This window comes from Plodia interpunctella, chromosome 6 (genome assembly GCF_027563975.2).
Source record: "Plodia interpunctella isolate USDA-ARS_2022_Savannah chromosome 6, ilPloInte3.2, whole genome shotgun sequence".
NCBI classification, from domain to species: Eukaryota; Metazoa; Arthropoda; class Insecta; order Lepidoptera; family Pyralidae; genus Plodia; species Plodia interpunctella.
Genome location: NC_071299.1, coordinates 6201705 through 6226654, shown reverse-complemented (window position 1 = coordinate 6226654; position 24950 = coordinate 6201705). Strand labels below are relative to the sequence as shown.

At 37.3% G+C, this 24950-nt stretch overlaps 2 protein-coding genes across 3 annotated transcripts; one reads left to right on the top strand and one right to left on the bottom strand.

Moving 5' to 3' along the window:
- Positions 1 to 1349: 1349 nt before the first annotated feature.
- On the bottom strand, positions 1350 to 17500 carry rictor (rapamycin-insensitive companion of Tor). The gene is made up of 24 exons (XM_053746544.2): positions 17273 to 17500; positions 16879 to 17155; positions 16120 to 16251; positions 15430 to 15650; positions 14945 to 15167; positions 14580 to 14733; positions 13904 to 14008; positions 13635 to 13760; positions 12837 to 13496; positions 12392 to 12580; positions 11100 to 11308; positions 10574 to 10961; positions 10045 to 10265; positions 9364 to 9544; positions 8638 to 8902; positions 7856 to 8396; positions 7410 to 7507; positions 6624 to 6711; positions 5976 to 6122; positions 5479 to 5652; positions 5042 to 5184; positions 4501 to 4785; positions 3999 to 4093; positions 1350 to 3850 (listed from the first exon to the last, which is right to left on the bottom strand). The coding sequence occupies exons 1-24, from the start codon at positions 17313 to 17315 to the stop codon at positions 3638 to 3640; spliced, it is 5178 nt and encodes a 1725-aa protein (XP_053602519.1). The 5' UTR covers positions 17316 to 17500; the 3' UTR covers positions 1350 to 3637.
- An 893-nt stretch (positions 17501 to 18393) lies between these two features.
- LOC128670720 (myoneurin-like) lies at positions 18394 to 22963 on the top strand. Of its 2 annotated transcripts, none has more exons than XM_053746647.2 (9): positions 18394 to 18686; positions 18962 to 19053; positions 19375 to 19708; positions 19892 to 20015; positions 20766 to 21017; positions 21211 to 21358; positions 21446 to 21512; positions 21764 to 21907; positions 22172 to 22963. In XM_053746647.2, the coding sequence occupies exons 1-9, from the start codon at positions 18552 to 18554 to the stop codon at positions 22406 to 22408; spliced, it is 1533 nt and encodes a 510-aa protein (XP_053602622.1). In that variant the 5' UTR covers positions 18394 to 18551; the 3' UTR covers positions 22409 to 22963. The 2 variants fall into 2 exon arrangements, with proteins under 2 accessions (XP_053602622.1, XP_053602621.1); XM_053746646.1 differs by having other exon boundaries at positions 18395 to 18686; positions 19892 to 20123.
- The last annotated feature ends 1987 nt before the right edge of the window (positions 22964 to 24950 follow it).

Here is a 24950-nt window from a genome sequence, read left to right as displayed (position 1 = left end):
ATGAATAATACTATTTAGTACCACCTGCTACCGGTACAATTTTTTTTTTGCCAAGCTGTATCCCATAGTTTTGGAAGTTTTTTTTATCTTATGTAAAACGACGTTTTCCCAATATTTATTTCGGCACCTGAATATGCGACATTGTTATTTTCATACATATATTGCTTATATATATTTTCACAATCCAATGCTTACATAATTATAGGATTAATAAAGTACTGTGAAATAAACGTTTTAATCAATATAGCAAAAGGCGGCAAAGCTTTTGTGTACCTAACATACAGTGCTGTACTTAGGCGGCATACATGTGCAGTAATATGCAGTATATTACAAAAAAATGGGCTTAAGTCACTAACAGTTTGATAACTTTCAAATCGTTGATTTGATTTTGATGAAATTTAAAAGGTATGTAGCATCTGTCAATAACATTTTTTAATTCGTAGGGAAACAAAATCGGGTCGTATTTGAAATATTCACAAATTTTGCGAGCACTTATGTTAGAGCCAGCGTGGTTGTATGTATCAGTATAATATCCTATACTATTAAAAGTCTGATAGTTAGACCTATCAGACCTGCTGCAGACAGCTGCACAGTTGTGTCAGAAACAGCCTATTCCAGAAAAAATATTTTAACATGGTCACCCTCGTCTAAAAGGACGCACGAAGATTTCGAGGCTCTCTTTTAGCACGCGTTTCACAGTGAGCTTTCCAGTTGCACGGAGTACCTACTAATTTCATGCTTTGTACATCTACATATATTGCTATCTCTTTCATGCATTTCTAAAAATGTGAAATATTACGTAGTGCAATAGTGACAAAATATATTTTAGCTTAAAGTGTGCCTAAGGTTTACCTTACGAACCCGTGCGCTATCGATTTTCTAGGCAATCGATTTTCTGCGAGCGATGGTTTAAACTTTTTCATGAATCTGTGACTACAAACCCCGTTTATTTATAGTAAAACAATCTGTATTTGGTTTACGCCGGGTATTTTATTCTCTTTGATTGTGGGTTTACGATATGGCTCGCTCTGAATCCTATTGGTCGAATCTTCCCCAATAGCTTTGCGTTTCAACTGAACCATTCCATAGATTTAGAAGGGGGACGCGCGAACCGAATTATTCAGTATACTGGCTGGGCTCTTTCTAAATGTATGGAATTCGGAAATCTAAATTACAGATATAAAAACATTACATTACCTAAATGCTCTATCATTAGAAAACTTTCACAACGCCTTTCCTTACTTTTACAAAAAATATATTTGTTGTACCCATGTACGGCAGCGAAGGCCAGGCCAGCTACTACGTTGCTACTATAGGTATGTAAATGCGCAGATAAAGCAAACAATATGTACAGTATAAAATAACATTTTATTATACTGAACAATGACACTGACTTGATTCGGCCATTATGACAATTGTAAGAAATTGAATTCTTTCATTTTCATACGAGGCATTTTCATTACACAATAATAAACAATATAGTAGGTAGGTCTTTGTACCAAAGAATTCAAAAGCAAAAGCTGAGTAAGGAGCAATAGATTGGCTTATAAAATATCGTTTTATTACACATTGTCTGCAAATGTTTTAGATGTTAGTATTATCTTCCTAACATAGATAAAGAAAGACTAGTACTTATTTTGAAATTGAACTGAATGACTACGATAAAAAATGCTAGGATATTTAAATGCAGAAGTAGGCTAAACAGGAGGTGTCTCTAGAATACTGTAGTGTACCATTAAGAAAGTTCTTTAGATTAAAAATAAAACAAAGTTTAACTTAACCTATATGTTACTTTTGAATATTAACAAGTCATAGATGAAGTCATAACAAATAGTAATTGAGACATATTTTTTCTATTCCTTATTAACACTGAATTCATTAAATCATTGAAATTATAACATAAATCGTCACTCCGTTCTGTTCATATAAATAACAACAATCAAGGAGCAATATAAGTAAATTAAATGCAAAAATAATAAGACAACAAATTGAACACAATAGTAGATGTATAATCTATAACACATATTGGCATTCGGAAAATCTAAAAAATATAGGAAACAGTTTGCGTCATTCGTTAGGTGGGATACATCACTAGGATCATCACTTAAAGTTAAGGGAGAGGGAATGGATCGGGTTTAGTAGGCGACGAGCCTAAACAGAAATGGGGCCACACTCTGAAGGTGACATCACTGTCGTACGCAGCTGCGTGCCAGCTCACAATATCACTATATAGTCAGGTAACAAAGAGCAAAAAACGATTATTTTTTTACATTGTGATACCAAATCTAATTGTCGAGATTGGGCGAAGTGAATACACTCATTAATTTTCTACCCTTCATAAACTTTAATTTAGCTAGATGCTGTGTAAGCTGGTAAGCATTTACATAGGACAGACATTGCAACTTCCCAGTAAAACCGCAGTTACTGAAAATAATATAACAGTAATATAAATGCAAAAAATAGGTAAGTATAGATAGCTGTCAATTATCATAACACAGGTATCAAATTATTACAAAGGAACAGTAGAATAAAAATCACATAAATGATTGTTAAAATACAAGTTTAACAGATTCTTCCTATGACATATCAATTAGGGTCTTAAATACCTTATCTTAAAATAATATAAATTATCAAGTAAGCAATACCTAATACCTTATTTTTATATAGTTTATTAAAATTTCCAAATTCATGTGAAAATTCAAGTTTATAATACAATTGTTTTATATTCTTATAATAACAATACACTCAACACATGTAATCACGTTGTATAAATAAGACATACATAATATTGAGAATACCACTAATAGGAAGTCGTACCAAAAGTAATTCTACATAATCAACAATAGATATGACATTATATTACTTTGACTTACAGCAAATCCATATGGAGCCGCCTTCATATTACGACCTCGACACGACTAGGGAATAATTTAAAGGCATTATTCATCATTAATACGAAAAAGTTAGTTAAAACAGCCCTTTTTGGCAGTCGGGTAAAACATAAAGTAATAACACTACAACATACAAAGTTTATGATTGAGGTCACTAAAAGGAAAACGAAGCTATTTACACTAAAAATTATAATTAACTTATCGCGAATGTTAATTTAATAATAATATACTAAAGAAGGCGAGGCACCCCTTCTCATGCATAGTTTGCCGCAATTTTTCTGTATTTACTGACTTTTATATTAATAATTATCAGTTTACAACGACCACAAATAGGATCAGTTGGCAGTGTATCGCATCACTATATCTTATATCGATTTTCTTAGGTTTTTCTTTTGAACATTAGTAATGATAGAAGTGACACACAAATGTACGCTAAATAATATTATTGTATTAAGTAATCTGTTAGTTATAAGTGCAACTCATATGTTATAATAAACCTATATAGAGGAAACTCCTATATTCCTCGTCGGTATCATCGTTACTTGTGATATGTCCAGACAAAAAATAAATGTTTCCGATTATATTTTGAGCCTGTCTATAAAGAGTAGAAAAATCGGAACGCTCTACATATTTTTGGCATCTCCATATCAATGAACATCGTTCGAAACCCCTAGTATGGCCGGTTAAGAGGACACACCTCATTTATTTAATACAGTTTATAGATAGAGCGTGTGTATGTGTGGGTGTTATTGCAGTGGGATGTGGTGGTTGTGCGCGAGCGCGGCGAGGTCGGGCGCGAAGCTGTGGAAGCTGGCGTCGAGGAACAGCTCCTGCAGGAAGCGGCGCGCGCACAGCAGGTAGCTGTCGCGCGCCAGCAGCGCGCACACGTCCGAGTACACGCACGCGCTGCGGAACACGTCCGGGTGCCGCTGCTTGAGAGATATCAGGTTCGAGCGCGTCTGCAACGGAATGTTGTTGAATCTGCGGTCTGTGTGCTCTATATGTGTATATGTATCAAATGGATTATATGGTATCAGATTATATTCAAGTCGTCAAAAGGCATCTGAGATGACTTTTACGACTGCCAAAATAAAAATAAGAGCTGACCTGGCGGAGGTAGATGGGGTTGGCCATGAGGTGCACCTGCTGCAGGATCTCCTGGCGCGGACACTGCTCGGGGCTGGCGGCCGGGCTCGCGGGGGCTGCCACGGAATATCAACTCATCATAACGAAAGCCTTTTACAAAAATTATATCTTTCACCATAAGCTTTTATTGTCGTCAGAGAGATCTTGTTTCAATCAACGCGGGTGGCAAAAAAATTTGTCTCTGCTACAAAAAAGATATTATCTGTGTAGTAAACCGTTGACAAGTTCCCTTGTTGGGAGCCGATGCTTGGCTTTTTAAACACCAGCCATACGTAATAGAGCAGGTATCCAAAGAAAAGCATATTAAAAAAATTACCAAACTTTGCTTCCCGAATTAATTCTTATTAGCACGGACATAATCCAAAATATCAGTTGTATTGAGATCTGATTGGCCAATAGCACCAACCAATGAACGAGAAAACTAACTGAAATCACCAGAAAAAAGAAATACCATTACACTTACGGGCAAAGAAAGCCTCTCTCAATTCGTGCGAACTCGGCGGCCTCGTCCGGACGCACGCCAAACACTCCGCTGCCGAATGCTTCCACTTCCACTTGTTGGACCGTGACGTCATACTCAGACTGTTGTCCTCCCCTTTATCCTTCCCTTCCTCCTCCTTGCTGGTCGTCGCGACGTTTTCAGACTCTTCTACAACACTGGCTATGGTTTTGACGGATTTCTCTTTGGTTTGATGAGCGCCCGCTGGGTTTGATCCGTCGAGGCGGATACCGCTGAACGATGTTATATCTACAAATATATTTGTGTTAATCAATGGGAGATTTAGGAAAAGTCGAAAATTTATAAAAATACGTAAATAAAAGACATGTAATATGGTCGCGGGCAATATGTTGGTACTGACATAAAAACGTAAAGCTTTGCTTAATATTAACTATATCTATTTATAAAATATTTTAGGATGTTAGTGGCCAGTAGTGTAACATTCTAATTATTTTTCAGTTTTCCTGATTTTAAATGATGTGAATAATAAAAAATATTTACTAACCTTTGTAGGAGGTTAATTTCTGGCTGTCGGGCGTGGCGCGCGATTTGTTATCTGTGCTGGTGCTGGAGTCCACCAACAGTGAAGGCACGCGGTTGCGCCGCGGCGGCTTGTAGTCCGCCTCGTCTTCTTTTGTTTCCTCGTCCCTAAAGAAAGGAGCAATTTTATGATATGTTTGGCCCGCTCGTATCGTAGTATATGACATTAAATAATACGAATTTGTATGAACACAAAGCGAGTAACGCACTTGTGTTACAGGTACCATTTTTATAGGCTCTGATGACCACCTAGCATCCTATTTGCTATAAAGGTGGGTCGCATGCCTATTTGCCTGCTTAGTAGTATAAAAAACATATTAAATAACAAATAATCTCTGCACCAAATTAACCATTCGCACACCAGGTGTATTACTATCCATGTTTTAAAGTGTAGTAAGTCACCTCGGGAACAGATCGGCCAACCGCTCGGGCAGACAGATGCCGATGTATGCGGGAGAGTGGAGCGCGGCGGGCGGCGTGCGGCCCGCGGCAGGCGGCGGCCGGCCCGCGGCGGGCGGCGGCTGCGTGCGCGGCGGCGAGCTGCTACTCAGGGGCTTCCAGTCGTACTCCAACAGGCTGAGACAAATCATTCGACTAAACACTTGTGACCATTTTTTTATGCAATTTGTATATTTCTCGGTTATTGATAGTTGAACCACTGATAAAATCTTCTAGAAGGGCCACACGACTCGCATGTATCACTGAGACCTATCATTTCGCTGCGACATGGATCTCCATTCATTTATTTTTATTGCAATATATATAGTATTTTAGTGACTTAATTTATTTTCACTTCATTCAAAAACACAAGTGTAGCAAATTAAATCGTGTTACATAATTATTTATGTAACCCTGGCCATATGCACCTATTGCCAAATCGAAAAGCAAAAGCAACGAACCTGAGTTTAGTGATGCGCTCCCTGGTGGACTTGGCGCGGTCGCGCAGCGAGGAGAAGGGCTTGGAGCGGCGGCCGCTGTCCGCCAGCAGCCAGCTCAGCTCGTCCAGGTCGCTGGAGCCCGTCGCCGCGCTCTCGGACAGGTGGGGCCTGAAACCAGAGGCAAAAATACTATTATCTGCATACAATCAATTTAGTAAATACATACTACCTAGTTGTGCCATTAGAAACAGATTTGAGATGGCTCAACTAGTTGTGCATACTTATTATACAAATGATTAAAATATTACACTGTAGATGGAAATTATATAATGTTAGTTACATTATAATTTATGACAACTATGAGATTATTTTAAATGAAAAATATGTAGTGATCAGTTGCTTTGTTATGTATTATGTAACTACTTTATTTGACAATCGATGACATTTTATTTGGAATCTCTAAATTAATTTATCTCTTATTTCTTATTTTTATTATGTAATCAATGATCTGTCGATTGATCAAAATAATGTAATTATTTTATATATGATGTGTATATATAAGAAAAATAAATAAATATGAAACATGATGAAAACTATATTTTACCATACAAATTTTAATCATCAATCAATTTCTTGCTGTGAAATAATATAAAGTAAAATGAAAGTTACCTCCTGTGCCTGTTCAGCGACTTGAGCGTGGCATATCCAGTAATGTCCAGCTGACTCGGCGGCGAACTGGCCACGTCCGGCCCGAAACCTGCAGCAATCATCCGAAACACATTTAGAAGAACACTAATATGTATTACTGATAAAGTATCAGATAGCCTAAATATATAAATAATATCGTGTTTCACAAGTGTTCAATAGGAAAAACAGGCCAATTACATCAGGCAGATTTATCTAGCGGTTAGTTTATTTGTCAGATAACAATATGCTATTTTATCAAAAAGTGGTGAAATTGGCCTTAGTGTTTTACACAAATTCAACCGTGACAAAAAATAACATTATGCTTAACTCTGTACTCTGTAGATAGATACTCAGATGTGTGGCGTGTGGATCTGCCCTAGAATATGACCACTTTCTATTGTCCCGCGGATGTCATACGAGGAAACTAAGGGACACATTGCCTGATAGGCAACCCAGCCGAATCTTTCAAATTTGAAAGTTACTATTTAACGCTTACCCCGGACAAAGCAAAATGCGGGGATGAGAGAGATACACAAAAATGCTTCAACGAGCGGTCCGTACCGGCTTCGCTCAGATAAAACCATAATAAATAATACATCGTTTAGATGTATTATTCATTTATTTCCTCAGGAATCACACTATATATTGGTGAAAACGACACAAAAATCCGTCCGGTAGTATTTAAGTTTATCGCGTTCATACAGCGAAACGTTACAAAGGGACTTATTTTCAAAATGAAGGAAGTAAATAAGTCGTAATCTGTCTGACTGGAGTTGGAGGTGCGGCGGAGCAGCCCGGACGCGCGCGCGCGCGACGCGTGCAGGCTCGACGAGCTCGGGATCGGGCTCAGCGTCAGCACGCGGTCGCTGTTCACAACACATTACATTACATTTATTCATTCACAATCGCATGTCTTGTCATAATTACGTAGATCTAGATTTTCCTTATTTAAAAAACCTTTGAATAAGCTAATGTTTTGACATTTATTTAAGACTAAAAATTGTACATTCGGCCACTTAGTTGTAATATAAATATAAGTTCCACATTTGTTAATTGACGTTCTTGGAGAAAAGACTCCGGTGAAGTTCGTTACGCCGCTTCTTATAAACTTGCGCTATGAAAGTTGGCGGTAATTTCAATCAAATTAAAGGAACCAAGTCTTTGTACAAGAATATTTAAATATATATTTTGCAACGTATGTACGATCTACTCACGGAATAGCATATTTCCCGAGGAAGGAGTCGCAGCTGCTCACGCCACTAGTACTAGACTCACTAGTATTCCTCACTCGGCCTTCATGCGCATGCTCCAAAGAATTCATTCTACCAATCACGAGCCTGCTCTCCCTATGTCCTGGTCGCTCGAAGCTCGGACAATCCCTGAGAATATCCACAGTTCTAGACTCCGAAAGCATTGGACGATCGTGGGCACTCGAACATCCTTGAGTCGGTAATGTATGAGACTTCCTTTTATCGGGTTCTCTCTTTTCATACGCTCCTTTATCAACCACATCGTGGCTTTTCAAGTCCGGTTCAGTCAAGATTGACCCAACTTTGTTAAGATGTCTTGTGATGTCAGAATGGAGGCTCTCGGCCATGCTTTGGTCGGTGTGGTCGGAATGTTCGCTCGTTTCCGTGTCGTAATGACGGCGGTCGGGAGATGTGAGGAAGCCGACGGAGTCGTATACGGACGGATAGGTTTCATCTGGTATTACTGGGAACTGGTCGTGTCTCGTGTGTCTTACACAAAGCCATCCTGGAATATTATTAAATAGCGTTATTGATTAAGGCCTAAAACCTATACTTTAATAATTAATACATATGCACCGCACATAGCTTAAACATGGACAGAAAATAACCTGGAAATTCCTAGTACCTACTAAATATAAAAATACTATTATTGATAAACATTTTCTAAGGAATGTCTGAACAAAGTTTTCGTCCACAACAGCAAGTACCGAGTAAAACACATTAGAGAAAATAAATAATAGCCTCACCTAATTCCGACAGCAAATTGGCGCCATCATACGTGCTGCCGATCAATCCCAACACGTAAAACGCCGTAGCCCTGACTGAATAGACCGCGCAGTATTTAGCCAACCGCACAATATGAACCAGCACAGAGTCATCCAAGTAACCGCTGGACAGAGTCATCAATTGCTGCAGCCCCGTCGGGGTAGAGGCAGTGCTGCCAACCGCCCAGAGAGAAGCCTTCAAATCGGCCGCTTCTTGCTCCGTACCACATTTCTTGCGCTGTATTATCTGTAAATAACATCCGAGTAATCTAATTTAGGTGGTGTTAATGTAAAATATTCGTTATGATACACAATGAAATTTTAAATAATTAGTTTTTGTAGTTTCATTTATTATATGGTTTAGCATTATTTACTTCTAATAAAAGTTTATGAAACGCTTTATAAAGCATAGTGGGCGAATAAGCATGCAGTTTGTCTGACGGTAAGCAAACACCGTAGCCCATGGACACTAGAACGGGTTACTAGTGTCCATGGGCTGCGGTGTTTGTTGGGTGGGTCTTCGATGCGATCGCTTACGACATATTATCTGAATCCATAACAAAAATGAGCAATTGAAACGACATAAGCCATTTCTCTTCCAACAACTTTATTGTACATAATAAAATATATGTAAATAATAAATCGAAGAGCAGGGGGCAACGGCGAATTTATTGTGTTTAGGTATGTTTGTGTGAATGTGTTTCTCACCTTGTAGTGGTGTGGCAGCACGGCGGCCAGAGCGGCGTGCGCACGCGCGGCGAGCGCAGCGTAGAGATGTGGCGGCGCGCGCGCGTGCCGGCGTGCGCGCGCTCCGCCTGCACGCGCGCCGCGCGCGCCGCCGCTCAGCGTCAGCGCCTCGTGCACGCCCGCCTCCACCAGCCGCACGTACCTACAGCGACGTTACCATTTATAATCCCGATGGGAGGCCACGGTACATGTTGCGAATGGGGCGATATGCTTCACACCCTAATTGGCTACTTGACTGGGTATAAATAAAATGCATACAGGTACAATTAATTAATATTACTATATTTACTATTTTTCGGTCTCATTAGAATATTTAGTTAAATTTGTTTGTTTGTACGCATTATCTACTGGACCGATTGTTATGAAATTTGGTACACGAGTAGAAAATAACCTGGAATAACACATAGGATACTTTTTATCCCGAAATTCTCACTGGAGCGTAGCCCTGGGGCGTAGCTAGTTTATTATATTTATACCCAAGTTACGTACAAAGTAAAAAAAAAATACATAATATAATAAAAATAATAATACATAGAATGAGAACCGTTTGTGATAATGCTTGAAATAACGGTACAACATATTACCACTACTGATACACTCATTTGGTACACTCAATTTCGGTCTCATTATAAAATTTCTGACCTGTAGTTGTAAGATTTAGTCCAGAAATCCATATGCCTATTAAGAAAGGCGACAGCGGCGGGGTCGGCGGTGTTGGCGGCGGCGACCTCCAGCCCCAGCCACAGCAAGTAGCCGCGGTCGCCCACGCTCGCCAACTCGAACGACGCCGGGTCGCCGTGCTTGTCCAGCCGGCAGTTTTGGCACAGGGTATCTTTCATCGCAATCAATTTCTCGAAATATACCTGGGGAACGGTGCAAAATGTTCATATAATTTGAAAAATTAAAAGATGACACATATTAAAAAACAGACTTCCTCGAAAACACTCTAAAGGGTCTAAAAACCTGTTGCTCATTGAACATGTAACATATCGCACAGATTGCATTAAAAATTGTGTTTCACAAGTATTGGATACAGCTAACTGGCAAATAACTTCAGACAGATTAATCATATCTTTTGACTTTATCTGTCAAATTACAATATGTGGTGGTGTGGTGAGGTAGCTGTTAAGAGTACCTCAAAAATAGTAATATTAATTAAGACAATACTCACTGGTACACTATAAGCCTCTTCCAATATAGCGAGTGCGCATTTGACCACCGGCTTAGACTCATCCTTCACTTGCCCAACTAATACTTGCAATAGCCACGTGTCCATGTCGACCCCGTGGCTATCGTCATCTCTCTGCGAAGACTTCAGATGTTCTTGGACGAAATTCTTTTTCAACTTCGACTTCCTCCGCACTAAGTCTCGAGATTTTCTCGAAGCCCGCATCAACACGTTTAGGAATTGAGTGGTGTAAAGTCTTGAGGCTTGTATGTTGCATGTGAGAGTTTTGGCAAGAATATCTCGGGGGTACGAGTCTAGGGTGTAGTCTAAACTCGATATCACCAACTTTACGTAGCAGCTGTGATGAGTCTTTGTCGAAAGTTCCAAGAGACTGGAAACGGAAAAGAGTAACGTGAAAGCTGTTCACAACATATTTATTTGCACGTTGATTATTTTAAACTAAACTTTGTGACTTAAGACAGGTAAAAAACTCAAGTAAAGTATGGAAAAATAACATATAAAGACTTACTTTTCGTACAATCCCGTCTGCTTGAAGAGTCGCAGGCCGGAGTGTGAGTGGCAAAGCTGGCCAATGAAGAGGAAGTACATCTGGCACATAGTGTTGCACATGTGTTGCGGACTGAACAGGCAGCCGTGCGCTTTCAAGCCGGTCTCTATGGCTTTGATCTGACGACTCACGTCTAGGAATAGCTCTTCTAGAAGTCTTTGACAGTCAGCCTTTAAAATTTCAATTCAAATTAGGATGTTCATCTATTTATTGTAGTACTAGCTTTTGCCCGCGGCTTCGCACGCGTGAATTTCAGTTTTTAAAAGGAATCGAAGTAAAATTTCAGTTATTCTTTTATCGCGTATTCTAAGACTGGTAAAATTTATTTATTACTATGATACAAATTCTTATTTTTTGTCATCTTTAGTTCAATTCCCCGTTTCCCGCTACGATTTCCTCAACGTGTCTCGTTTCGAAAACTTATCCTGTCTCGTGTACCATGTCGTTTCGCGCAACGTGCTTTATTCCATTTCCCGCTACGTGTCCCAATCCCGCTAACCCCTATTCAGCCTCTTTGGAAAGGAATTTCCAAATAATTATTTCGTAGGCAACCCCTATTTCACCCCTATATGGATGTAATTGTCAAAATTGAATTAATGCATTATTATTTTTTACCAACTACAAATTTAAATTAAAAATTTCATGTCTCACAAAAAAAAAAAAATCAAAAATGACGATGTTTCATAGAAACTTACAACCGCTATTTCACCCCTATAGGGATATAATTTTCAAAATCGAATTAATGCATTATTATTTTTTACCAACTTTATATATATAGACGGACAAATCATTTTTAATATGGGTCATTAGCATTAGTATTCTTCTTGTACAGTACTAATATTATATCCTGAAATAAAACGATTTATTTATTTTACGACAAACATATAGTGTGCTTGTCATCGTAAAATTCTTTCATGATTTATATGTATGTATGAGGAAGGCTATAGATATTGTACAAAAATTAAAATTTCTAGTGGTAGTTATTTATATTATTGACAACAAAGTCATAGAAATTCCACAAGTGGAGTTCTTGTTTATTTCATAAGACGATAAACGGGAATTCAGATGAAATATCGGGCAGATATATATAAGGGATCAGCGTAAACAGAGCCCAGAGTTGTGGAACTCACACTTCCAAGTTCAGATAAATGTAATTAATAATGCAAACACTAGTTAGGTTCGCCTCCATCATTGATGGTGTAGTGTAATGTACATCAATGGTGTATATGATAGAAATATAGGTGTATACTTACATCATTGTGCCTCAAGAGATGCCGGATGAGCTGACAGCCAGCCCGAGTGGCAGAGTGGCCGTGAGCGGTGGTGGAGAGGTCGGTGTGGGAGTATTTGTTGGAGGAGGGCTTCAGGTAGTTGATGATGCGTCCCGCCCATGCCTTGTGGCCGCTGTCGCTCAGGTTCACCAGCGGGTGGCTGTCGTTTTCCTGGATAAGTACATCCTGTTAGAATTTTACTTACTTGACACCAAAAATGTATTATTGAAGATTAGATTTCTGAATAAATAAGGTCAATGCTTGAGTATGGAATAATGTTTTAAACAAGATGTGTTTCATTTGATGTATTCAAGGGTAGGGATGTATACAAATTAAAACAGATACTAATACATGATTATTTAAATACCTGAGCAAACATAAAAAATAGACAATGTTCATCTTTTACATATGAATTTTATTAAATTACCTTCAATATGGTTCTTATGATCTCCCAATCCCATGTGTTGCCATCCTTGTTCTGCATGACTAATGTACACCTAATCAAATTATCACTATCCTTCTCAAACAGATTAAAGAATTTTGCCGATTTAGTCACTTTATTCACAGCAGCACTAGTCCGGGAGCTAACACTTTTGCTTTTCACTAACACACCTACGTTTCTGTTCGCGACATCCGCTCGGGAGCCCACACTGTGTCTTTTGGGTTCGTTTTCGTTGTCAGATTCGTTTAGGAATTCTATACTGCTTTCTTTGTGGAGGGTTTCTTTAGGTTTGGCCATGTTGGCGTTGTCTTTTTCCTTGCGGCTCTTAGTGTCGTCTTCGAGGGAGTCTCTGAAGGCTCCGCTGCAGTACTGTATGATGTGGTCGAGGAAGAGGCTGGAGCTGGCGGGCCGGGCCTCCAGCATGGCGTGCAGCCTGCGCAGGGCTGCCACCGCCGCCAGCGCTTGCGGCTTGCCCTCCGACGCTTGCGACATTAGGGATGGCAGCGCCGGAGTTATACTACATATTTGAGGAGGTAGAAATAGGTGAATTAAATGCAATAGTTGACCTAGTAACACTGTCGCCCGTACGGATATGAATGTATCGCTTGTGACTATCACTTCTGCTAGACCGTCTAGCAATCCAGCCTGAAAATAAATCATTATAAAATTATTAATGTGTCATATTTGAAAATAGATATGAAACTGCCAGTTGTATAGTATGAAAAAAAAAAGTAGTATAGAACTAGTATAGAAACTGCCTGTTGTATAGTATGAAATAAATACCTCTAGGAAGCACTGAAGTAATAGGGCTAAATGGATTTCAGTGATATCAGGTCCCGTAGCGCTAAGATGAGGTAATATAGCAATGCCTTCGGCGGCAACGAAACCGTCGTTGAGTCGCCATGAGTCCTGTAACAAAATAAATATCAAATAGTTACATAACCTGAAAATGATAAACATTGTCAACTAATTTATTTATTGCATAAATGTATGTCGATTTTTTTCACAAATTTTTTCGCAATTGACAGAGTCGATGAGAAGTATTTACTTACTTGGAAGTCAGATGGGTCCACTGCATCCAAAGCAACAGAGATCTCATCCGTCCACTCTGGCTGTGGTAGTCCCACTAGTTCATATAAAAGGTCCAGGATGGCTTTCTGTAAACAAATAGTATGTGTCATTCTCCTATTCGACAATTTCTTATGTTAAAATGTGAAGATACTGAATGAAATAAGTATAACTAAATGAAAGATAATAAGAATAGTAAGAGGAGCAGAGATCAAGTGCGTTTCGCGCGTGACTAGACGCGGCCAATATGTACCTACTTCTAAATTTATAGACCAATTTGAGTCATGTGATGGTATACTAAGTAAGTATAAGTATTGTAAGAACACTTTATTGCACCAAAAACAAGATACAAATTTGAACAAGACTAGATAAGTGCCTTATCGCTAGTGCAATTTCTTCCAGACTACCGTGAGGAAAGGAGATATGAATATAAAAGGTGGTGCCAAGAGTGGTACGGTACCACTCTTGGCACCAACAAAAATACATCAAATACATTGTGAGGAAATCTGCAATACACATAATGTGAGATGCCTTTTTTGGCAGATTTCCTTGGGTTTCCAAGCTCAACAAGGTCTACAAGCTGCCCCCGCAGTTGACAGAAGTGCAGCAGCACCAGCTAGCTGCGCAGTCCCTGGACCACAGAATTTTGTTTGTACTCACGCGAACCTCCAGCCTGTGCAGACACAAGGCGGAGACGAGCGCCCGCAGCCCGCCCGGGCTCCGCGGGTGACAGAAGTGCAGCAGCCCCGGCCAACTGCGCAGCACACACAGCAACGCCAGCCGGCTGCAGGTGAACCGCATCTCGCGCTCGTCCCTGAATTATATTGTTTATTACATTATTTAATGTTATTCTAATACATTGTCAATTAACTCTCTCTCTCTCATTATCGCATGTTCCCGGTTTACATAACGATCGTTTATATGGATAAGTATTAACTTATTATAAAATTGTTTTTAAAAGTAAGTGTGTATAAAGCTTAGGTATAAAGCCTACACTTAGTTATACACTGCGAATTTATACTGACCTGCTGGTGTCTGTGCCGGCTGGTCGAAAGTGGAAGTCACAATATGGAGAACTGAGGTACGTTAAGTCTATTCTTGCCGAAGCCCTCGAGATGGGATCGTTAAGAGTATGTAGTAGGACCCCACAAAGTGCTTCCGCCATTCGGGGGGTCGCACATTCTGCTAGCTGTCTGGTAACCGCATTCACTCCTCCACACGATATAAATAGTTCAGGATTTAACACACCTGCAAATAATTGTACTATATGAGAAGGACGAGACAGTGTCATATAGAGGTGAAATCTATAGCAGGGAACAGATTAAGATGGAAAATAATTAATTGACGAGATTGTGTCATAACTCCCAATAGGATAAACTGGTTTTAGGTCTTGTCCTATAGATATAAGAATATTCAGCCTTTCAAATGTCTAGCTGCCCACCAAGTATATGTGTTATGAGGTAAATTACTAGCACATAACTACTAGCATGTAATAGATCAGTTCACATACATATCTCAGCTAGGGTAGCAACGGCAGGACGGGATAGCCTGTCGGCTCCGTCGCCAGCGCCGCCGGCGCGCGCCACGGCCGCCAGACAGCGCAGCAGCCCGGGCTCTACGAACACGCAGCGCCCGCGCGCCGGGCCCGCGCCCACCACTGCCACGATCCGCCGCACCACTCGCAGTGCTTGAGCTCTTTCTTCCTCATTGCGCAACATCAAGTCCATTGACCTATAAATGGTTATTTTATTTAGGACAGAATTTAGATAAATAGATTATAATTTCTTGTTTGGGGATGCCAGTGCAAGCACCAAAAGGATACAAAACATAAAATAAGAGAACTGAACTTACCTGTTGAATAACAATATTGACTTAAAATATAACTGAATGTTTTTGATCAAGATTTTGCCTACTTTATTTTGGATATAGCATACTAAAATTCAAAGTCATTTAAATGAAATTTTATTCCATGTAAAACGAAAGGAATTTGTCTTTTGAATAGAACTTTACTCAAACAGCAAACTTGCTCAATTATTGGTACTTTCCTTTAAATTCAAAACATTCTATGTGATGTAAATAATGTTGTGTATGTATATGTATAGATAATATTGACATGTGTAAGTTTGTTTTGCATGACGGTTATCCAATTCTCAATGATTATATAATACCTTCATTAGACTTTCAATAATAATATACATACCTGGCTACTAAATAAGATAGCTTCAAATGGTTAAAAGTTGCTACATCATTTTCAGATTTAATTAAATATCGTAGAACCCTAAGAGCAGTTGCTCTTAAAACCATAGACTCATCCACAAGGCTCACACGAATACTGAAAAATATTTATAAATTGATTATTAAATAAATGTATATGGATAAATCACACAGATTGGCAGATTGATTTGGATAGCCCTAAAGAAAGTTGCAGCAACTAGTGTTATGTGACACTAACTCAGCAATACTGTATTTTATAATAAATACATATATAAACACCCAAAACCCAGGACGGTTTGAAAAATATAATTTTCCATCTTGGCCTGACTGGGATTGAACTCGGGACCTCTGTATGTAGCAGTTGGGCATGAAGGCCATTGGGCCACAGAGGACATCCATTTTGTTTCAATATTTAACATTTGTTAACATATTATTTAAGAGCTATCACTCTCTTCAATAACAATTGTTAACAATTAAATAAGATTGCAAATTGCAGATATTACTTTTGAAGTTCAAGTGATTTATTTAACAGTCTAGGACTGTTTTACTGAGATTTGCAAGTGAATAAGGAAAAAACATATAGATATGTAAAGCCCTAACAACAGAAAGATTTGATAGCAATATACTTTCATGTGACATACAAACACATGGCATAACAAATTGCATATAGGTAACTTACTCTTAAAATATGATGCTGAAAGATATATCTTGTTAAATTTTAAAATTACTCCTAAGAAATACTAACCATGTCATCAACTCATCAGTGGTAAATCCCAAATTATTTCTGTCTTCCTTACATAAAAGTGTGACTAAGGCATTTAAGTAGGACAATCTACAGCTGTCAGAACTATTTCTTTGCATGCCTCTTAGACCAGATTTAAACTCTGTGGGCACATTCTTAGTGGTAGGTGAAATATCATTCTGGAATGGTTTCTTCAAATACAACCCTTGTATTATATCTTTAATATTATCTTCATTGCTTTTATTGGTGTCTAACTTAAACAGTTTTGTACTAACTTTGCCTGCAAAGAATATTTATGCATATTTGTAATAAGTATATATTTTTAAAGTTATATTTATTCATAAAAGAAAAAACACTTTGTGCATTTAAAATAACAATAATATCTTGTAATATTTACCTTTTCTACGACTCAACCAATTATTTTCTGAAGTGGCCATCATAACATTTTACACGTTCAGTTAGATAAATTTTGTAGTAATAAAAATGGCAGGATAAAACTATTTCATGTAGCCATGAAATAAATCAAAATTAAAATAAAAACAGACCAAAATTTATGATACAATAAACCATTCAACCCTGTTTTCCTGCAAAACCATCATACTATTTTTGACAGTTGGTTGTAGTAGCAATAGTAGCACAGATTATGAATGATTGTTTTTTTTCTAACGAGCAAAGCCGTTGGTTGGGACTCCTCCTCAGCCGATGCTGTAAAATATAAAGAAAACTAAAGGCGACACATCGACGAGCTATTAGATGGGATATCCATACAATTTTCCGGCCCACCCTCCCATGTTAATCATCTCATACAAAATAGCACGTGCGGCAGAGGCAGCACGGTGCGCGGCGGTCCTCCGCGGCGAGCGTCGCGTCGGTACATTGGGACTTTATTCTTCTTCTTCATCGTTAAACTGAGCATAAGATGATGATGCTCTGTCCCGTTTCTTCTCGTATATTTCTAATACACATTTCTCTTTCATAAATGAGCGAAACGAAAAATATGACGTAGTCTATTGTCAGTCTTTACATGTCTACGTAGCCCTTTGCATAGCCGCGCACGGTGTCCTTTTAAATCTCTTTAACAGAGAGCCACGCGCGGGGCCCTTCTAAATCTATGGTCGGTGGTACTTTAAAAATGATAGTGTTGGACACCCAACAAACCCAGTTTCCCCTTATAAAAGTTAAAACTCCGATAGATACTCCGTCTATCACAGAGAAAGAAGAAGAAGAAAGAGACAAAACATACTTTAGCTTAAAGCACAGATAGAAGAACATTACAACAATGTAATGTTCATATATCTGTGTCGTAAAGTATATTTTTAACTATTTTATAAATAACAGAGTTAGCCTCTCTCTCTCACTCTCATTTCCATTTTATTCACAGAAAAAAAATGTTGTTTATATCTATATATTATCTCAAAAGTTCCGGTTGTTTGTACATCACTATGGTATATATCTGCCATTTCCGCTTGCCTTAGATTCCACATCCGGTACGCGGGTTGTACACCGCCATATTTCTTTAGCATTTTGTCTATGGTTGCGTAGTGAAGTGAAGAGAAAATTTTGTGATTGAGAATTGAGGAATAGTGGTGATCTAAAGATTTTAATAAATCGACAGAACAGATTAGTGTGGTGTATGTTCTAGAGTATTTGTTATCACAACACAAACATCTCAAAGAATGCTCGATCCAAGCAATGGTATTGACATGAAATCGTGCCGTGTATGTTTGGCTAAAAAGCCTTTATGCCCTCTGTTCAAATATAAATTGTCGGGTAATTATGCTGAAATGTTAACAGCAGTCGCTGATGTAAAGGTAAATATAATTCTAATTTTATTGCTTTTGATATGGTTGCAGAAAGTTTGTTTAAATCTCTCATATTGTACGATTCACTATAGGTATTCTGGTTTTTTTACATACTTCTAAAATGTTAATGCCTGCAGTTTCATAAAAATAATTCCTACTTTTATATTTTCATACAAAAACGTGGTAAAACTACCATTACTTACAATTTTACCAGGGTTGGTACCAGCCGAGTACTGACAGAATTGGAATGGTAACTAGTAGTAATGCCGAAATATGATTTTTAGGTGGTGGCTAATGATGGCTTACCTGAGAAGATTTGCAACAAATGTTGCATTGCTCTTGAAAAGGCCTACCTCTTTAAAACAGTTGCAGAAAGGTAGGTATTACTTCAATGTTTGGTTACTTCATTTATAGACTTATGAATCAGGCCTCACTCTCATTGAGATTTTGGAAACCTATGTGTTTCTTTCTATCTTTCAAGAATGTAGTAATTTGGTTTACACAATATTTCTAATCCAAGTAGTTGTTCTAGATATTAGCACATTCAAACAAAAAATAAACTCTTAATGTTTACTACCTATGATAAGGTGACTGAACACAATTAGAAATGTTGCATAGATTTAACTCAATTTGAGTCTGTAGTTTTCTCACCATATTTTTTTATGGATAATAAATTTATAATGTATTTTTTCAACAGAAATGACAAAAGGATGAGGAAATTACTGGCAAGAACACAGGTGCCAACAAAAAAGATAGCATTTGACTCATTTACTGATATTAAAAGTGAAATAGGACCTCTTGCTATTAAAACAGAACCAAAATGGGAAATGGAAATAGATGTACGTAGTGATGCATCTACAAAACAAATTGATGCCAGTGAAGGAAAAGACATTGTCATTGCTAATACTGTAATTAGAAAGGTAGAGCCTGGCACTGAAGAAACTGTTAAGAAGGATAATATTTTTTCAAATGAAAATATAGATGTAACATGGAAATCGACTAAAGCGTCATCAGAAATTGTAGATCTTGATGTAAGTATAAAATAAAATGCTTTGAGTTGTGAGAAAAATCTGCTGCTCCATATTTAAGGAGATTTCTCATCTAAAAATAATTAGCATTAAAAATAGATATCATTTTCGGTCTGTATGTTAGCCTAAAGCAACTAAAATGCTTTTTGATAAGTTGTTAATCTTAATTATTGTGCAAAATTTCAGGCTGAATATTTAGATGATGATATTTTCCAAGATGATGATGGTGATGCAGACTATGTCCCACCTACAGATAATAAGAAAACTAAATTTAAAAAACCAAAGCTGTCCGATATCAAAGTTTTCAAAGGTAAGAAAACAGTTGTGCGCAAGGTGAAAATATTGCGGAAACCAGAAGACTTCGATAATAAAAGAACCATAAAAGATGAGAAAAGTAAAGCTACAACTATTACATGTTGTAAGTATCATTAATATTCTTTAGTATTAAAGATATCAATATTTTAAAAGTCCATTTTCCTAAATGGCCAATTATCTGTGTGTGATAATTACTATGGTTATAAAAAATAATACAGTTTTGACTTGTTGACAACAAATCAAAACTGTATTATTATATTTATTTATATTGTCTTTATGTAAGAAAGTTTTAGGTACACCTACTACCTATCTGAAAAACTAACAACTGCAAAATTACGGAACCCCTATATAACAAAATGGTTCAATATTTATTTATTATATTGATGATAAAATAGGTTATTAAAAGTCACAAGCAATTGTTACATTTGGGTGGACAAAGTATACAAAAAAAAAAACTAATCAAAAGCAACCAAACTGCTGAAAATTGATTTTGATCTTTAAAGATTGAAAGTTTTTTTTATTTGAAAGAGAATTTAATCGAGTTAATGTTACCTGCTCATTTTCTAGCAGATGAGCAAAATATGTACAAATTCAGGAAGAGGTGGTGTTTTTAAATTTTTTAATTTTAATGATCCACAACCAGAATTGATAATTACAGACAAGCATTAGATTGTAGTCCCAGATTCATGTCTACTTAAATAAATAACTATGACTTACCTATTTTTTATGTTGTTAAAATTTTTAGATCCAATTATGAAGAATGGATCGAGAGGCCCCCCAATATTGTTAAAGAGACCAAAAGATGCAACTACATTGAGAGTTAATCCAACCTATAAAGGGAAAACATCTGCAGATGGTACCAAAGTGGTACGGCGAGACAAGCCAGTCAGATTGGTGAGAACTGCAAAGGCTATTGTGAAGCAAAGAGAAAAACTTGTTTGTCCAGTTTGTGGCATTCTCACTTTTACACTTGGGAATCATATAGCAACTCATCAAGGTAAGTTATTTGATCAAATTGTCATTGTAAATTGTCATTAATATTTAGGATTCAGTGTGGAGATAGGTATGTTGCTATGGAGGACCTCAATGAGGCTAACGACAAAGCGATAAAAATGGCCACATTATTGTAATGAATGTATTCATTTACAGTATTACATTTATAATTTCAAATATACATTACTTCTTTTCAGAGAAAAAGAGATATACTTGCACTCAATGTCCAAGGACTTTTGCACAAAAGGGCAACTTGCTTACACATACTAAACAGCATTCAGGAGTAAAAGATCAAATATGTGAAATTTGCGGAGCAGGTTTTTATAGTCAGAAATCTTTAGTCAGGTATATTTAAAGTGCTTATTATTTAACAAAACAACCATTAAAATATGTTTTCTTTTTCAATGAAATAACTCTGTTATTTCCTTTCAGACATAATCTTATCCACAAAGGGGACAGACCTTTCTCATGCAATTTATGTAACAAGACATTCATAGCAGTAAGTTTTATATTTTTTTAAATTGTACATGAAGATATGCAACATTAACACAACTTTTAACAGAATTTGTCCTATTTTTTAATGTAAATGAATTGACATTGCTACCTTTATTTCTACTTTGCTATGCAAAGTAAGAACCTATTTAACAGTAGATTTGTATGAACTGGTATCGATCATACAGATATTTTTTTCGTAAATTGGTTCTAGCATCTATAATATTAGGTCACCTGTATTTTTGAAAATATTTACAGCGTTGTGATCTAAATCGCCACTTGCGCATCCATTCTGGCTACAAACCGTATAAATGCGCAACCTGTGCCATGTCGTTCAATGCCAAGCATCAGCTGCAAAACCATGAGAGAATGCATACTGGAGAGCGACCATACTCATGCCAGGTAATTTCGTATTATTTATTTAAATCCATTTTAACAATGCAGTATCAGGTAATCAACAGTTACACCAGTCTTAGATTATTGTGGTTTATGTATTAGGTTGTTTATTGCCCATGGTACACCTTGAGTCTCATTGGTGTAGCGCAATTATGTTTAAGAATTATAATCACAATCACTTTCAATTTCATTTTGTATTTCATACTCATATTGAGTAGTCGAGTCTAAAGGAATAGTTTGATGACTGAACAGACACCTCACTATTCGCAGGTGTGCAATGTTGCGTTCAGTTACAAAGTGAACCTTAACAACCACGTATATAAGGTTCACGGCGTCAACCTCAAGTTCAAGTCCATTCACGTGGTGACCGAAGAGATCCTGCGGCGGGAGATGGGGCTAGTCAACGAGACCAGGGTCGCCATCGCGCACATCATGCCACAGCTCACCGACGCGCCCACTCCGGCCGCACACGAAACTGTTTCGCACCATTCTGATTATACGGTCTGATTTTGCCTGAATTAATATTCAACAACATATGTAATGTACAACATATGTAATGTTCAATACTTGGAGAAGTTAATACTTCTCCAAGTATTGAACACATTTTGTTTTAGAGGGTCAGATTTATATTGCCAAAAAAGCTTTAGTTGTACCTGAAAAATTTGGCACATGGCATTTCAAGTATCAAGTACAGACAAGTTGCAAACCAGCCATCGACAGCAACTTGGTTACATTTGGTAAACTGTTCAAAACTAAGATCTTGTGTTCAAGCTGTCCCACTACTCTGTGCATTTTTCTACCACTTATTGTTAAGATAATTTCTAACGAGGTAAAAGTATTTTCTGGGTATTAGTATCTATTTGAGTATAGATTTTTATTTTTTTATTATGTGCTTCTGATAGTGATTATGGAAGTTGTGGACGTTATGCAGAAGTTACAGCAAAACATGTAATTACAATGAAATGTGAATTGTTGATGTAAATAGTTACATTATGTTTTACTTTAGTTTGCTTTTATCTTATATTAGAATGATACATTATTAATAAAACTATTATAAGATTTTATCATAGTTTGATTAAACTCAAATTTATTTACTCCTTTTTTCCATTTATGATACAATAATATTGTAGGCAGTAGAAAAATTGTAAAATTATTTATTTTCTTCTATGATGAATATGTTCTTCAGTTCTTACGTCTAATGAAGATAATTTTATACATGTGTATCTGAAATGTTTACTCCAGAGTTTAGCTTCTTATAGCTTATAGGACGTATATCCGTGGCGCCCTATATCCGTACCAATCACACGTTTTCTGTATTTGACGCTACCTTCACTCACGTATCCTATACAGTATAATCACTCCACCACACATCAATCTTAACATCTCTGCTACATGCAGTCGCCTTTTCATCCGACACCTTGGTGACCCAACATTCCAAACCATACAAAACGACAGGTCTGCTATCACGGTCTTGTAGATCTTGCCTAAGAGGGGATTTTTGAGTGACAAATTACACCTATGACCTTTTGCTACTTCATCCAACCCGCGATAATTCGGCTTTTCACAAGCTTTCGCTTTCGAAGGTGGAACCGACGTATCGAAAGCAGAACGCAGTGAAGCAGACTGGAAGGGATACACAATTTAAAGAAGCTGAATGGAAACAGGAAATACCTATCATTAAGCTCGAAAAAAGTTTTGGTTTGGCTTATCTTAAAACTAAAGCTCTCTAGTCTCTTCCGCCATTTTTCCAGGCTGCTCACTTCAAGTCAGTCATTCGCCCGTCGTCGTCTATAAATTATTTACAAAAAGGTTTGAAGTAAAAGGAATGTTTATCCCATTTTCACATTCAAATTTCAGCGAATTGTGTACTTTTTGGTTTGAATAAAATTGCAATGTTTTTATCATACTTTTATTAAATTCCTATTTTTAATCATTTTTCCATTTTTTATTGTGGTAGTAAGAAAATAGTTTTCTGTATGTGTAATATGTTGTGTGTGTGATACTAATATAAAACGTAGTCTCTGGTACAAATGCATGCCGTAATCACCGGATGTTCTTCTATGACGAACCTGTGCTTCAGTTCCTCTGGCATTTGTCGCTCTAAGGGCGGTTCTTGTTTCTGAGATTTCCTCTCCTTTCTCTTCAAAACTTTGAACTATAAACAATACATATTATGGTCACAAAAGTGCAGGCGAAGCTCTAAATATATTTTCTCATTTAAATTTTCAATCACACCTGAACTTAATTGAAAAAAAACAACTCTTAATAAGGTAGGGCTACTAGGATTTATGAGTTTTCTAGGGTCACAAAAGAAGTCACGACAAGCACGTTACGCAGGCTAGGCTAAGTTTTCCTTCCCAGCGTACTTTACAACCTGCACACAACCCAGCCCGACCAGTCATTTATTATTTATTTAAGCATATAATAAACTGTACCACAGATCATACAATATTTATATAGATCATATAATTTTAGTAACTGTACTAAGGTTCTTATTGTCTCTTTCAAAAAATATTTAATTTTAATATTGATGAAGTTAAATTGCGGTCAGTGCCACCACCTTTTTCGTACTATATAACTTTTCTACAATATATAGTACAAATTTTACAAGGGGAAGCTTTTTGCCCAGCGGTGGACCTGAGATCTACATAAAAAAAATGTACACGTTACTAAAATATTGTCCGGTTGGCAACCTTGGGCTAGATAGACCTGTAATGGCGTCACTAGTGTTCAGTGGCGTCATATAGATCCTAAGAAAAGGTCGAGTCGACGTTAAAAAGAAGTGCAAATAACATACAAATACCGGTCAAGTGCGAGTCGAAGTCGCGCATCGAGGATTCCGTTTTTTTTTAAGTTACGTACTTATTTAATCTTCAGGTTTATTCCTATACATAAGGTCAACTTGATACCTTTACGCGATCCAGGAAAAAAGGGGACAAGCAGACAGACAACGAAGTGATCCCACATGGAATCCGTTTTTATCTTTTCAGGTAACCTACGGAACCATGAAAAATAATTGTAGAATTAGATTTTCCTTATGTTTTAAAGG

Coding starts and splice junctions, on each gene's coding strand:
- rictor (XM_053746544.2), bottom strand. CDS start 17,315: ATGATGGCCACTTCAGAAAATAATTGGTTGAGTCGTAGAAAAG. Junction 10,962..11,099: donor CAGACGGGATTGTACGAAAA/GTAAGTCTTTAT, acceptor TTCCGTTTCCAG/TCTCTTGGAACTTTCGACAA. Junction 8,397..8,637: donor CAATTTGCTGTCGGAATTAG/GTGAGGCTATTA, acceptor ATAATATTCCAG/GATGGCTTTGTGTAAGACAC.
- LOC128670720 (XM_053746646.1), top strand. CDS start 18,552: ATGCTCGATCCAAGCAATGGTATTGACATGAAATCGTGCCGTGTATGT. Junction 19,709..19,891: donor CAGAAATTGTAGATCTTGAT/GTAAGTATAAAA, acceptor GCAAAATTTCAG/GCTGAATATTTAGATGATGA. Junction 21,513..21,763: donor GTAACAAGACATTCATAGCA/GTAAGTTTTATA, acceptor AAATATTTACAG/CGTTGTGATCTAAATCGCCA.